General features: G+C 42.7%; 1 protein-coding gene across 4 annotated transcripts in view; it reads right to left on the reverse strand.

Moving 5' to 3' along the window:
- Window positions 1-16489, reverse strand: part of TMEM131 (transmembrane protein 131) — a 129035-nt gene that overhangs the window by 80627 nt on the left and 31919 nt on the right. For 3 of the 4 annotated variants that reach the window (XR_013543502.1, XM_020809554.3, XM_020809553.3), the window contains exons 3-5: window positions 12991-13031; window positions 5896-5964; window positions 1816-1939 (exon numbers count right to left, since the gene is read on the reverse strand). Coding sequence is in view for 2 of the 4 variants with exons in the window: in XM_020809554.3 (XP_020665213.3) it covers window positions 1816-1939; window positions 5896-5964; window positions 12991-13031 (234 nt within the window). In the remaining 2 variants the exon portion in view is untranslated. Of the gene's footprint in view, window positions 1-1815; window positions 1940-5895; window positions 5965-12990; window positions 13032-16489 lie in introns of those variants that run through there. The other variant, XM_078390335.1, reaches the window with a different exon arrangement.

Genomic DNA, 16489 nt, shown 5'->3' on the forward strand with positions numbered 1-16489 from the left:
ACCCTTCTTCGCTGGTGCCGAAGCTGAAGAAGAAGGAACATCAGAGGAAGACTTTTTTCCCGTAGGCAATTTCTTGGATTTTCCTTTGGAAACCTTCGTGGACACCTCCTTGGATGTCGAAGGAGGGGAAGAGGAGACCAAAGTCACCGAGGAACGAACAGTGGAGACCGACTGAACAGATTCCATATCTGACGGTTGTGAAGCTGAGAGAGTGCGGTTCCAGAGAAAATACTTGAGGCGTTGCTGACGAGATTTTAGGGTCGCCTTGGTGAATTCCTTGCAATGTTTGCAAGAAGTGGGCGAGTGGGTCTCACCGAGACAGAAGAGACAGAGTGAATGATGGTCCTGAAAGGGGAGTTTTCCGGAGCAAGCAGAACAGCGGCGAAAAGGTCCCTTTTTCGCTGACATAAGCCAAGCCGTAAACAAGCGGTAGAGTCAATAAGTGAAAGAATCCTGCTGGCGCGTGGCGCCTCAGCAGGCGGTAATAGGCCTCACTCAGGATCAAACGAGAAGCGAAAGTAGGTCGAAACAGCACGCCAGAGGCAAAGGAAGGTCAGCCGGTCCGAATTCAGGGCAACAGAGAGACGGATAGACGAGAAACAAGCCAGGTCAAGTCCGAAAAATCCAAAATTAGCGAAAGGAGAGACAAATCTCAAGAGCTCTAACCGAGAGGTTCCAACTCCGCGGGCGGATAAATGGAACTGGGGATTTTTGGCGGGCTGCACTTGCGCAGTGCAGGGCAACTCAAACATTGTATCTTTTCCCTCATAGCTCTGGAAAATTCCGAGAGGAACCAGCGCAGGCGCTGTTTAACCCCATCAGTGTGGATTCATAGAGAACCACGTTAAAGAAGCCACTGTTTCTTCTGAATGCAAACCTTACCTTATCTGGTGCCCCTGTCAACATGTGCTAAAAGCAGACAAGGGTATTTTTTGCTAAATGTTTGTGCTTAGCTGCAAGATTGCCTTGCTGTACATGAACTCAGTATGATAAAGGTTAGAATGGATTGCATTTGCAAAATCAGGGGAATTTAATTTATTTATTTTATTTATTTATTTGTTCGATTTATATCCCACTCATCTGGTATATTCTACCACTCTGGGCGGCTTACAGAATAGCAAAACAATTAAAAAACATAAAAACATTAGCATACAATAATAACAAATAGTGCAGGAATAAATAAATAATAAATAGCAAAGCAAAAGAAATCAGTAGTTGACAGGAGGGAAGGCCTGGATGTCCATCCATGTTTTCCGCTGGCATTTGAAAGTACCCAGCGTAGGGGCCTCGCGAATCTCCAGAGGAAGGTTGTTCCAAAGGCGAGGAGCCACCGCCGAGAAGGCCCGGCTTCGAGTCTTTTCCCTCCGGGCCTCTCTCGGCATCAGGCTCCTCAGCCTCACCTCCTGACTCATGCAGGTGATCCGAGTAGATCTTGGTGGGAGCAGACGCTCCGCCAAGTATCGAGGTCCTAAACCGTTTAGGGCCTTATAGGTAAGCATTAGAACTTTGAATTCAATGCAGAAACGGATGAAACTGACTGAGTTTTGTTAATACTTCCGCTAAAGTTACAAGTCATCAAATCTCTAAAGGAACATTTACGCATGTGTGAAGGGAATGAACTATCTCCTAGAGAACACCTCCCCCCACATTTCCTTTTTGTATAATTGCTCCAATGTAGTACATGCTGTCATGTGAGCTCCCATTGAACAAGAAGTTGTTTTGGTCAAGGAAACAATCTTTAAAGGAAAATTTGTTAGGCTAGAGTGCAACAGGTTTGCAAAATAACATTAATTTCTAAAGGCAGAGCTGACTCACCCTGTTTTGAAAAAAAGATGCATGAAAATGTGAGGTTGTTGCAGATATCGATACTAATATAATAGTTTCTTCTGTACTGGGATTATGTAAGAAAACTTTTTCCATTTTTGGCATCCCAACTGGCCTGCATAACAAGAGCAGAAAAGGCATTTAGAATACTTTGTCAGGATCTTTATGCTTTTATGGTTGTAGAGAAGATGATAAGGGGAATGTAAAGACATTTTTTCTTGTGCATTCTACTTCTTTGAGAAGGTGTTTCGTTTAACTGCTTGCATTATTACTTCATGGCAAGCAAACATAGTTCATCCCATGACTCATGATGCAACAGCCAATCCTTTGATAACCAGAGAGGACTTAGTTTAGGTTTGCGTTTGCAACTATATCTCCTCTATAACCTTTGCTTAGAGATTGCAGATGATCTTGTTTATAAAATTATTTGTATCATGCTTTCTGTTACATCTGCCATGTCAGACCCTAACCAAAATGACTCAACTGAATTTCCTCTTGGTTTTAAGAACAGACAGGTGGAGGGTGGACTGGTTCTCAGTTTTTATGTATATCCTGATTCACAAATAAGGTCCTGTCTAGCTATGCATAAAAATTGGGTTTACTACTGCTTTCACGTGCACTTGTGGGCCTATAGAAAAGTTTCATTTAAAAGCAAGTGACTTTGCATAACTATAAGGATTATCAGGCCTCCCTTTCCTTATGAAAGATTTGCACAATCACACCAACCTAGAAAATATTAAAGTATAACCAGACACATACAACTGAATTAACTGCTAACCAAGTTATTTATATCTGGGGGGGGAGGGGAATTAAGTGTAGCAACTTGAAGACTGACATAAACACAGGGATGACTTGTCAACAGAAAAAGTAAACAACTAAGACTGACCTTCAGTAATTTTTCTGAATATAGATAATTCAAATACAGTGGTGCCTCGTACAACGAGTGCCCCGTTTAACGATGAATTCGCATAGCGATGGCATTTTTGCCATCACTTTTGCGATCGTATAACGATGTTGCCTATGGGGAAAAATCGCTTTGCGATGTTTTCCCCATAGGCACCATTTTCCCCCAGCTGAGCGGCGGGAGCCTCCGAAGGAGTGCTCCCGCAGCTCAGCTGGGGGAAAATGCCTGCGGTGGCCTCGGAAGGACCCTTCCGAAGGGTCCTTCCGAGGCCACCGCTGGGATTCCCCTTCCCCGCAGCCGGCTTCCCTGGCCATGGTCGGACTCTCAGGAGTCCGACCATGCATGGGGTAGCCTGCCGCGGGTCGGATCCAAGCCGCGGGGAGAGGGTGGGGGGATCCGGATGGATCCCACCACCCTCCCCCCGCGGCCTGAGGAGGGTGGGAGCCATGGCCGGACCCCGCGGCCTGAGGAGGGTGGGAGGCATGGCCGGACTCTTTGGCAGCCACCGCGGCTCGGATCCGAGCCGAGCCGCGGTGCCTGCCAAGGAGTCCGGCCATGCCTCCCACCCCCCCACCTCCTGCGGCTTGAGAAGGGTGGGAGGCATGGCCGGACTCCTCGCCAGGCACCGCGGCTCCGATCCGATCTGAGCCGCGGTGCCTGCCAAGGAGTCCGGCTATGCCTCCCACCCCCACCCCCACCTCCTGCGGCTTGAGAAGGGTGGGAGGCATGGCCGGACTCCTCGGCAGGCACCGCGGCTCCGATCCGATCTGAGCCGCGGTGCCTGCCAAGGAGTCCGGCTATGCCTCCCACCCACCACCCACCTCCTGCGGCTTGAGAAGGGTGGGAGGCATGGCCGACTGTGCTTGCAGCAGTGGAAGAGGTGCCCGGTGGAGGAGAAGGCAGGAGCTGATCTGTCATTTCTCCTCCACCGGGCACCTCTTCCGCTGCTGCAAGCAACTTCGGGGCAGTCCTTTGGGGGAAGCCGGGCTGTGGAGAAGAAAGGCAGAAGCCCATCCGATCTCCCCCCCCTCCACACCGGGCAGCTTCTCCCGCTGCTCCCGATGGTTGGGAGGGGAGATCGGATGGGCTTCTCCCTTTCTTCTCCACAGCCCGGCTCCTCCCAAAGGGCTGCCCCAAAGTTGCTTGCAGCAGCGGAGGAGGTGCCCGGTGGAGGAGAAATGACAGATCGGCTCCTGCCTTCTCCTCCACCGGGCACCTCTTCCGCTGCTGCAAGCACAGTCGGGGCAGCCCTTTGGGAGAAGCCAGGTGGTGGGGGAGAAGGCAGGAGCCGATGCCGTCTTCCCCCCCTCCCCCGAGGCTTCTCCCAAAGGGCTGCGCCCGATAGTGGGGGAGAAAACCGGATAATCCGTTCCTATTGGAACGGATTATCCGGTTTTCAATGCATCTCTATGGGAAAACACGTTTCACTTAACGATGTTTTCCCATAGCGATGTTTTTTTTGGAACCAATTAACCTCGCTATGCGAGGCACCACTGTAAATCCAGCAACATTTATTTAAAGGTGACTACGGCAATGTAGAAAATGTGATCTCTCTTTTAAGTAATTTCAAATTCTTGTCTCATCTCAACATGCTGCTCACACACTTTCTGCTAACATTCCATCTCATATAGATACAAATCTTACAAATACCAACACTGTGTACCTCCCCAAGACGAAAAAGACATCTACTGTGGAGGTTGAAGATGCGATTTCTCCTGACTCTCCCCTGACACAATTTGAAGAAAATTCCAAGGACTATAAGCCCTGAATGAAAAAACACGTTCTACTACTAAATGTTTAAAATTTACTATAAATAACTACTAAATAAATTATATACAAGGAAAAAATCTATTGCTTTAAAAAAGGTTGTGCTCAGAGTGTCAGATGAAATGAAATTGAGAGAAGTAGTGCTGGAGGATGCCCTGTAGAGTACAGTGGGGAAAGGTACCCACGATCAGAAGACCTAAAGTCTTGAGGATTTTGAATGATGCAGCTGCAAACCCATTGGTATGAATGTACAACAAACACAATGACCCTTAAAAATATAACTGTAGGGGAATAAAAAAGTCATTTATATTGTCTCATTAAGCCACCTTTCCCCTCATCTATTCTTTCCTCTAGAGAGGGAAGATGGAGCAATAGGAAAGAACGTCACAGAGAGGTCACTAAAGTGGGAAGAGGAAGAGACAAGAATCATGTAAAGTCTTAATTCTAACACTAATATACAAAAGAATTTGAATCCTATAGAGAACAGTTAATGTTTGGTGTCTTAGAATAAATATTGATATATGGTGTGGAAAGCATCATATACCTTTATAAAAAGTTGTGTTCCAGATTTTAGCATCACTAGGATCAAAGGCAACAGCTTTGCACAGATGGCACCTCTTCTTCTGTCCACAAATAGCTATACAGTCGTGCCCCGCTTAACGATTGCCCCGCATTATGACAAATCCGCTTTAAAACGATGGTCTAAATGAGGTTTTTCCGCTTAGCGATGATCGGTTCCCTGCTTCGGGAACCGATTTTCGCTTTATGACGATCAAAAACAGCTGATCATCGGGTTTTCACAATGTCCACCGGGTGCTTAAAATGGCTCCTCACTGTGCTTAGGGACGGATTCCTCGCTATACAAGCACTGAAAATGGCCACCGTATGGAGAATCTTTGCTGGACAGCGAGTTTTTAGCCCACTGGAATGCATTGAGGGGTTTTCAATGTGTTCCAATGGGCTTTTTAATTTCACTAATTTCACAATGTTTTCGCTTAACAGCGATTTTCCTGGAATGGATTATCGTTGTTAAGCAAGGCACCACTGTAATTATGATGTATCAACTGCATTCTGTATACTTTTGTGCATAATAGACTAACAATTGTGCTCTTAATTGCTGACAATACTAGAAAATAGTATTTTTTCCTGACCAAAGAATCCGTTCCTCAGAAACTCCAACTTATACTTTTTCATTCATATCAGACAATAATATTAAGTTTTGAATTAATAAAGAGATTATGAACCTAATATACATGTTGCACGAAGCACTAGATAGCTAATCATCTGGACTTTTAACGTCAAGACAGTATCAAGTTTGATTTTGAATGCATAGGTTCTTCATAAAACTGTTAATAGATGGGCACATTAGTTAGGTAAAAACTGAAGTGCTCCCAACTTACTGTTCATGGAAATCGAGCATCGGTGGTTCAAACCGAATAGGTCTACAATTCCCTCGATACATAGATACACTGTCAGGAAACAAGGAAAGAGAAGAAATGAAGATGTTACTCTATTCTTAATTCACATTCAAATTTTAAGCCATACATTTTTCAAGGAATAGCGCAGAAGTTCATAAGCCATTTGCACTCAGTTGAATTGCCATAGTCTGGAAGACTTGGCAAGATCAGGGGAACATACCACAAGTCCAAGGAGTGTTGTTCAGGTGAGTAAAACTGGATTTAATGTATTAAGTTAGTTCCCGTTTATTGTATTAGCTAAAAGCCGTCACAATTGTTTAAAATACAAATATAATCAAATAAAATCATGATAAAATCACAGACATATAAAATAATAAGAGGCTCTTCATATTTGGGAGTCTCCCGCACAATTGGTCATGACAGGTCTCAGGAAATTAGCACAAATGTTTCTGGCCACTTTTGCAAACAGCGCTGTTCTGTATGTACTATATGGGTTACTATCCAAAAGTAACCTGACCACCTTTGTCTGAGGGCTTTCCTCCTGTAGAGCAGCCAAAATGTTACCCAGAAATTTTTCTCTGGGGTTTTGATAGAGCCGCTTAGAGTGGTCGTATTGACCAGATAGGCGGGGTACATATAAAACAAACAAACAAACAAATAAATATGACAGTTAAGTAAATAGTGGACATCCTCTATCTCACCTGCTCCGCAAATACACAGCCTTAGATGCTTGGGAACATTCATGTACCTGTCGTCTAAGACAGCGGTTGGCATGGTTTGGTAACAGAGTTCTGTGAATGCGGTTCTCAAGGAGGCAAAAGTAAGTGTATGTAAGTATTGCACCCTTGAGTGGTTTGTTTTCAGCAGATGGTACCAGTGAGAGAAATCTGAAGAGTGAATTAAGGCTAAGTCCTGGTCATTATCCAATTTGTAGAGCCAGTCCCTTAACATTCTTTTAACCCCAGAAAAAACAAAAATATCTGTAGAGAGGTATTTAGATTTTAGTAGGGTTTGAACTGAAGTTGCCCAGCCGCCACTCTTCCATTGCTCTACCATACAATGTTTAGGTAGATGGTGGTCGGACATATCCATCACCCTATTATAGTAGAATATGGCTAGAGTTGCCCTGGCTTTAATGGACACTATACCTTTCTCTGTTCTAAGAAAAGCTGCTGGGGTCCGCTGGGGTGCCGCGAGGATGTGCCTCAAAAAATTATTCTGTCCTACTTCAAGATGGTGTAGGTTGTTCTGATTCATACCCTAGATCTCAATTCCATAAAGCATTTGAGAGATGACCCTCCCTGAAAAGACTTTTAAAACTGGGATTAAGAGTTTACCACCTTTAAGATGGAAAAATTTGACCAGAGCATGGCTAGATTTCTGAACCGATATTTTCGTGCTCTGTATCTGGGATTTCCAGCAGTTTTTCTCATCAAAATGCACTCCTATACAGTGGTGCCTTGCAAGACGATTGCTTTGCATGATGACGAATTCACTTTACGATGAGGTTTTCTGAGTGATCTTGCGCTTCATTTAACGATGTTTCCTATAGGCGATTTTCGCTTTACGAAGTTAGGGACCTTGCCTCGCAAGACGGTTAAATTTTAGGTCCCTGTTTTTCGCTTTACAATGTTTTTGACAGCTTGGTCTTGCTTCGCTCTATGACTCTTTTAATGGTCTCTGTTTCGTTAGACATCTGTCTTTGCTTGGGAATCGCGTTTCGCTTAACGATGTTTCCTATGGCAATTTTCGCTTTACGATGACAATACGTTCCCATTGGAACGGATTATCAGGTTTTCAATGCATTTCAATGGGGAAACGTGTTTCGCAAGATGATGTTTTCACTTAACAGCGATTTTCGCGGAACGAATTAACATTGTCTTACGAGGCACCACTGTATTACGTTTGTTGCTGCTAACACAGTTCCACTGAAAGCAATTCTACTAAGCTTCAATACAACAGTCTTTAATCAGGGGATACGTTGCACTGAACCCACTGGAGCTTACTTATAATAGACATGTAAGGAATACATAGTTAGTCACAGAAAACATTATCTTCATTGGGTCCTAAAATCATGACATGGTATTAGATGGTAAACTGGTTTTGAAAGAGGGCTTTCCCTTCTGTGTTAAACCACAGAGCAGATAAACAAAAAATAAAAATAAAAAAATCCAAAAACAAAATACAAATTTTTTCACTGTGCACATCTCTAGATGGTGGCTGAAACCCAGCAATAAGCTGCATCTAGACTAAGCTCATTGAATCAGTGGGGATTTGCTGAGCCAACTCCTCCCATAGGTTCCACTGAGTCTATGGGTCTACTCTAATTGAGACTTGCTACTGGAGTTCACAGACATATAAAATAATAAGAGACCCTTCATATTTGGGAGTCTCCTGCACAATTGATCACAATGGCTCTCAGGAAATTAGCATGAATATTTCTGGCCACTTTTGCAAACAGCACTGTTTTGTATGTAATATATGGGTCACAATCCAAAAGTAACCTGACCACCTTTGTAAGACAAGCTTTGAATTAACTTTTTCCAAACAAGTGCACCCATGAATCTCTGCAATACAGGAATATCTATATCATCAGTGCACAGCTCAGTTATCTGTTCCCGGTACCTTCATTTCCCACCTAAATTTTAAAACATGTAATTTGTACATTAACAAATTGTTTCCAAACATTTATAAGCATTCATATAACCTTCCAAGCAAATTTAACTCTTGATTTTGATTTTTAATGGTCCATATATTAAAATGGCACATTTAAAAAAGCGTTTCCATCCACTAATTAAACATGCAAATCAAATTCTAGTTCAGGGGTCTCAAACTCAATTTACCTGGGGGCCGCTGGAGGCAGAGTCTGGGTGAGGGTGGGCTGCATCAGATTTTCCGCCAAGCGGAGCAAGAGCCTGAGGAAGCTGCCCAGGAGTTTCCTTAGCCCGGCTGGGGCTCTGAGGAGGAGCCCCAGCCAGGCTAACCACCAGCAGAGCAGCAGGACGAAGAAACAGAGGAGGGAGTCCCAGCGACCACTTAGCGGGGGGGGGAGAGAGGAGGGCATAACATAATTTTTTAAAAAATCCCTCACAGAATGGCCTTGCCAAAGGAGAAAAGCCCCCATCGGTACCCACGAAATTAAACAGAACAGGGTGGGCCCCCACAGGTGCGCACGCTCGCGCACACGCACACGCACATGCACACACATAGGTCCGGCAACCTTCCTCTGAGAGCCTCCCCTCAAAAAAGGCGCACTCAGCAGCAGCAGCAGCTACTCCCACGACAGAGGAGCAAACTTTGCGAGGCGAGCCCAGGCAGCCTCCAGAGCCGAGGCGGCTGAAGGAGGAGGAGGAGGAGGAAGCACCGCTGGGTGCTGAGGCGGCCACTGGCCGGGCTGGTACTGGGGGTGCCGAGAGAGAAAGAGAGCCAGAGAGCCGCTTCCCTGGAAGAGGCGGCAGTGGCAGCTGCTGTTGGTGGCTTGGAGGTGCTCTTCGAGGCCGGGCCAGGAGCGAGCTCCGCTCTCAGGCATCGCTTGGCGGTGGCTCGGGTGCTTGGGGGAAAGGGCCAGAAGCGTGCCTTGCTCGCAGGCTCTCCCCCAAGACAGCATCTCTTGCACCCTCCATCCAGAACTGCAGCCTGCCAGCTGGCAGACAGGCGGGGTGGCTGGCAGGCTGCACTTCTGGATGGAAGGTGCAAGAGGCGCTGTCTTGGGAGACAGCCAGCGAGTGAGGTGAGGCTTTTTTTGACTCTTGACAGCAGAGGATGCAGTTGGTGCTTTGGGGGGGGCAGGCAAGGCAGGGGCCACGAACTATCATCCGGCGGGCCGCAAATGGCCCCCAGGCCGCAAGTCTGAGACCCCTGTTCTAGTTAATGAAAAATATATCTAAAAACCTCACAACAATTATTTTTGCTTTATAGAATTTTATGTGGTAAACACAGACATCTCCAAAAAAAAGTCTACTGTCAAAAGCTTCCAACATGAACAATTTGGAGACCTTTAGGAGGACAAGTAAGGCCTTTATCTTTTGTGAAGTGGAATTTGTAAACTGGTACCTTTGTCATCTTTGTCCCACGGACAATCTAAAACTCTCTTGTGTTATCATAGCAAATGGAAATGTGTATTTAAATTCTATTGGGTAACGTGGTGTGCTTTCCTCCACTCCTTCTGTTGCGAAGAGGTTTATTTTCCAGAACTCAATGTTGTGTTCCTTATATTGTCTGGAAATAAAGTAGTGAATGAAGAAGCCACATGGCATGTTCCTTTCCCATTCCATTCAGACTTCCTGGTGGTCTGAATTCAGGAGCCACTACCATTATATCCCACCTAATTTTTTGGACTCATTTCTTTAACCCAAATTTTATAGAAAGTTCTATAGAATTTGAAAGCTTGCCTTACTCATAACATTTTATTGATCCAATGAGAGCTTAATCCAAAACTCTAATTACAAAAACAAAACACAGGATTGCAAACAAACTGAATTTAATTGTGCAGCTCTAACCTGACAGACACAACAGCATCACTACATACTTTCAAGGGTCTGCGAAGTGATGGTATAACATGAACCTCACTTCAAAATTTTAATGACTGCTAAGAGGTGTGAATATCTGGGGAAATTAGCAAGGCTCAACCTTTACTAGATCCAATTACAGCGGCCTGCTGTGAATGTATATTCAGCTTCTTAATACTGAGACTTACTGGTTATAAAAAGAACTATATGAAATAATTCTAAAGATAATTTCAGCCACTTCTAACAAACACTTGAAACCGCAACTATTTACACAAACCTCAAACCACAAAAACAGTAACATGGCAACTATGAGAAGTTCTTCCATAGGTTATGCACATGTGACTATGTATCTTCAGTAAAAATATGGAACAGTTATTTGGCCCAAACAAAAATTAACATACCTATAAAAATACAATTCCACTCAAGATTCCTATATCGCTTCTGAATTGTAAATTTTAATGGGTGGCTAAAAGTAGTGATACACAAATGTGCCTTGTTTTATAGTAAGTATAAGAAGTATCTCATCCTTAGTGGCTGTAAGAGACTTGGAATTTTATTTCTCACATATTAGTCAACCAGACGAAAGGATATGGCACCAACCTTGAAATCAGGACCTTTTCATTGAAATAAAGAAACAGGACCAAATTATATGGAAGCTTTCTGATAGTGTTACAGTTAAACCAGTACTGTGTTTCCCCAAAAATAAAACAGGGTTTATATTAATTTTTGCTCCAAAAACCACATAAGGGCTTATTATCAGGGGATGTTTTATTTTTTCATGTACAACAATCTACTATGTTTCCCCGAAAATAAGACAGGGTCTTATATTAATTTTTGCTCCAAAAAACGCATTAGGGCTCATTTTCAGGGGATGGATTTTTTTCATGTATCTTCTTCACAATGGTGGAAGGCAGGGTTTCACTTAACTGGCTGGGGCTTTTTGGGGGTACGGCTTATATTATGAGCATCCTGAAAAATCATACTAGGGCTTATTTTCAGGTTAGGTCTTATTTTCAGGGAAACAGGGTACATTTATTCAAATACAGTCAAATGGTGGAGGGCGGGCTTTCGTTGTCTAGCGAAGATCGGCCATAGGAAAGCTGCTTTGAGAACCGCCGATCAGTTGTTTAAATAGCCGTCTTGCGGAGCTTAGGTCCCGAAAAAACCCGTTTTGCGAGCGCAGAAGGAGCTGTCAAAATCATTGTCTAGTGAAAATCGGTTTGCAAAGCAGGGACCAAACATTGTCCAGTGAAATTCCCCCATAGGAATCACTCTTTTGCAAATCGCTATAGCGATCGCAAAAAGTCAAAGTCTAGCAAAAAAACCCTGTCATGCGGTGTAACTGTCTAGCGAGGCACCACTGTATCCCATGTCTACTTGTATGAACTGAAAGTCTCTCTTCACCTAATAAAAACTTTTATAATTTCCTACAAAAGTGATACAGTGGTGCCTCACATAACGAGCGCACCTTTTAACGACGAACTCACATAGCGATCTGTTTTTTTAGATTGCTAATGCGACCGACTGCATTGTAATGTTTTAATGGGTAAAACATCGCATTGTGATGATCGGTAAGCGTTATGCTTACCGATCTTCACATTGCGATGTTTTTTTAAACAGCTGATCAGCTGTTCCAAAATGGCCGCCGGGCGCCCAAAATGGCCACCGCAAGTGTTTTCGCGCCCTGCCCTCGCTTATCAAGGGCGCGCAAATGGCGGCGCTATGGAGGAACTTCGCTGAACGGTGAGTTTGGGAGCCATAGGAATGCATTAAACAAAGTTCAATGTGTTCCTATGGCTTTTTCCGTTCCGTTTAGCGATGTTTCTGCATAGCGACGATTAATCCGCAACGGATTAACGTCGCTATGCGGGGCACCACTGCAAAACCTGTGTAAGTATTTCACATTCATATCTGTCAGGTTACTTTTACTGCTTCCCAAATCCTTAAAGGGCCAGCTCATATGATCTCTTAAGATGGCATCTCAAAGTCTTACGCCTGTGCATAGAGCAGGTACATATTCATCTGGTGGGGAAAAGTATCAGCAACTGAACTATAATGACCATTTTAGACACATATCTTCAAGATATCCAAATATCATAAATGTTAGACATTCTGGACATAAAAACTGGGTAGAAATCAGTATGAGAAATAGGAGTATTCCCATAAATTAAACTAGTAGTATTTATGGATCACTTAAATTGCTTCTGTCTATGGAAGGAATTCAATCAATGGGAGGATTCCACTTACATAAGGTAAAGGTAGATGACTTTTGCTACTCCCTTTAGCTGAAATCAGCTCCAGAAGCGGGGGTCATCCAAAGAATACAGACAGTGGAACAGGAAGCTGGAGTAGGAATTGGCAAAAATCACTCCACTCTTTTACTGTTAGAAGAATGTTTTCCTACATCAATCCATGAATGGAAGAACTCCTATTTGCTGATGGGAACTACTGAATAATATCCATAATGATTTTACAGCATTCATTATTAATACATTAAAGCAAGAGGAAGGATAATTCTAAGCATTGTTTGGAATTAAATGAAACAATTGCACTTTGGAAAACATCTTACCTTTTCTGTTGGTACGAACTGAGGCCAATAGCTGTCTCAGTCTGAAAAGAAAAGAATTGCAAACTTCAGAAGCAAGATATGTTCTTGCCAAAGAGTTACTAATAAGTGATCAAAAAATCCCAAAAATGGAAATGAAATACATCCTGCATATCAAATTCATCTCTTAAATATTAACTTTCCGAGGATGAGAAGCTCACAACTGATGAATCTTGCAATACATATTATTTTCCAGCTCAGTGTATGCCAATTTACATGAGGATCCTATACAAGTTTACTTAAAGAAATATACCATTGTAGAGCTAGAAGAGATCCCAAAGGTCATTAAATCCCATCTTCTGCCATCACTCTGTACTTTATTTAGAGGAAGTCTGATATGAGTCAATGGAAATTATTCTTATGTGCATGTTTAATATCTCACAGGTTATTAGCTGACTACTGAAGTCTAGCACATCGAAGTTCTATCTTGAACTTAATGATAACGAATGATGTTTATATGGTTCAAACGGCATCTGAGTCCAAAAACAATCAAAACAGCCTGCCAGTCCTTTAAGAGGCCTTCAATATGCTGGCTCCATGGCTTAGGTATCTGACTGCAGAACCAGAGGTTGGAAGTTTGGTTTCCTATTATGTATCCCAGAAGAGCCAGCCTGTGCGACCATAAGCAAATATTGCACAGTTCCTGGGTGTCTGTAGAAGAAGGCAAACTACTTCTGTGTATTCTCTACTGAGAAAATCCTGAAAAGGGTTGCTGTGAGTCAGAATTGATTTGAAGGCATGCAATTATTAATTAATATGCAGTAAGTGACTTACATCTTATATACAGACCTTTCAGGTAGAACAATGTACAAAATGACTGCCATATACTGCCATATAATGGTATATGACTCAAGTAGTAACTTGCAGTGATCAGAAAACTAATTTTAGAATTAAAGCTTTTAGAAGATATTTGTAGGAATTGACTCTATTAGCCATGTTTTGTAAACACTGGCGAATAGATCAATGACGTATTTGTTAGAGCAAAAACATAGCAGAAGCTTACATAAACATATGGGCAAGCATCCTAATGGGGAAAACTATATGCTTAAGGGCAGTAATGAAAGTGATTTCTCCCTTTTGCCTGCCAATGACTGTCTGATCATATGGATGACCAGGTACATCATTATTTACCCTATGAGCAAACAAGGAGGATTGGGTAATGGTCTGCTAACAAGACAGATTCACTTGCACAATTGCCCACACATGAACACACAGGGCAATAGAATTCTGATCATGGAAAATTAATCCCAACTGGATGGTTCTAGCACATTTTAATGTCTGAAGTATACTAAGTAAGAGTTAGATATCTGACTACAGACTCGGAAGTTAAATCCCTCACTATGTCTCTCAGGAGAAGAGTCAGCTTGTGCAGACTTAGGAAAGCTGCACAGTGTCTTGGTGCAACAGAAGCAGGGAATAGTATTAATTCTGAATAGCTAATTGCTTTTTTTAAAACCATACTGAATCAACACAGGATAAAGCAATCTAAACAATAAGCATAACTTAATTATTACATATCTTAGCCAGACAAATGATGCAGCACCTTCCATAATAACTCACACTTCTCTACTATATTGCAACACACAAAACACACAATAAAAAGAGACCTGCTAACTTACTAATTAGTCACAAGTAGACACAAGCATAAACCACAGTTTGGCAGTTTGGCCCAGTTTGGCGCTGTGCTCCCACAGGTGTTCCATGGGCACTGCACACTCCCCCCCTCCTATCTCCACTGCGCGCACACCAATTCCCTAAGCAATGCACGCTTCCCTCCCTGCTTCCTCTATGTGGCTGCCCACTCACCAATTGCAGCACAAGCTTCCTCCATCTCCTCTGGAGGATGCTCACTCAGCTGATGAGGTGTGACAGGGAAGCCTACAACTTTGAATGGGCAGTCGCCGGAGGAAGGAAGCATGCAGAGCCATTGGCAAGTCGGCAGTTGTGCTGAGGAGGCAGGCAGGGAAGTGCACCTTGCCCACGGAACGGGTGAGCTTTCAGACAAGGCACACCAGGGGAGTGCACAGCGCCTGTGGAACTGTGTGGGCATGGTGCCAAATGGGCTGAACCACTGAATTGTGGTTCGTTTCCATCTCTAATCAGAAATCAAAACAGCCACAAGACATCCAACTTCAACAGTGCTGGGGTTAGGGGCACCAGACCCGTGTAGTTCAAAATTAGTGTATAACTCTTATGACTAGAGACAGAGACAACAGCACAACTAGAGACAGAGACAACAGTTCTCTCTACTGGGGGTTCTCTTCCATAGTGATGAAAATGATTTCCAGACAATATCGTGCATAATGATAGTTGAATTAGAGATACTGTGTTTGGGGGCAAGTAGACCATTTTGAAGCCTTCAATCCTGAACTTGTGGGGTTTGGGGTGGCTAGGGACACAGCATTCATTTATTGAAAAAAAATCTGTATAATTAAAACTGGTATACTTGGACCCATGAAATTCAAGGGAGAAGTGTAGTAGTTAGAACCAGCATTTCAGATTATTCTTGGAAACCAAGAAGCAGCTAAGAGAAATCTTCCAGTACTTGAGTACAGTAATGTGATCTGAAGCTAACCTAAAGGGCAGCATTTCAGATACTACACATTTGACTTGTCTTGTAACGACATTCATTCTGATGATAATGAAGTTTAATGTTGGCCAGGGTGTGTTTTAAAAACCAGTAAGATAATAGTGCACTAGAACAAGAACTGGTGCTGTTTTCTTACAGTTCACTTATTTAAAATATTTTAAGCTCACTTTTCTTCTTATATATAGGAATACTATAAGAGCAGATTAAATAGACTAGAGGTAGTTGAACAGACTGATACACCAGTCAAGTTTAGATGAGAATTAATCCAAGTAATCTTGTAATATGAGAATTAACCATATTTTCCTGAATTGCACAAGGAACATGCAATCTTCAGAAAATCTACTCAACAATATTGATTTTGACAATTATGAATTGACTATGCTACAGTAATTCAAACCAATTTTTTCAAAAGGACTTGGTAGATTTTTTAAAAATTAATTTTTATCCATTTTCAATAAAAATAGGATTGGGGTTGGGAGTAGGGGGGTAGGGGAAATGGAAAGGTAAAATTCCAGAGAGCAAGAATATTTTGTACCATTGCTCTTACAATTATACTAAGAGGAAGATCACAAAAACAATTAAGCAATTTAACACAGTTTTTATTCATACTCTTTTTTAAAATCTATACTTTCCAATCCATATTTCGAGTCCAGCTATAAAATCGTTCCCAGTTTTTGAGACTTTTTTGAGATGAACTTTCACTCAATGCTTCTGTTAGTACATCAATCTCTGCACTTCCAGTATCTTTTCTATCAATTCCTCTAGGGACAGTATTTCTTCTTTTCTCCAGTATTTCCCATATAGTATCCTAGCTGCATTAATTGCATGTGTTATCAAAGATCTCATTTCTTTATCTACAATATCAGGCATAAA

The sequence above is a fragment of the Pogona vitticeps genome, chromosome 3 (assembly GCF_051106095.1).
Source record: "Pogona vitticeps strain Pit_001003342236 chromosome 3, PviZW2.1, whole genome shotgun sequence".
In the NCBI taxonomy this organism is placed as follows: Eukaryota; Metazoa; Chordata; class Lepidosauria; order Squamata; family Agamidae; genus Pogona; species Pogona vitticeps.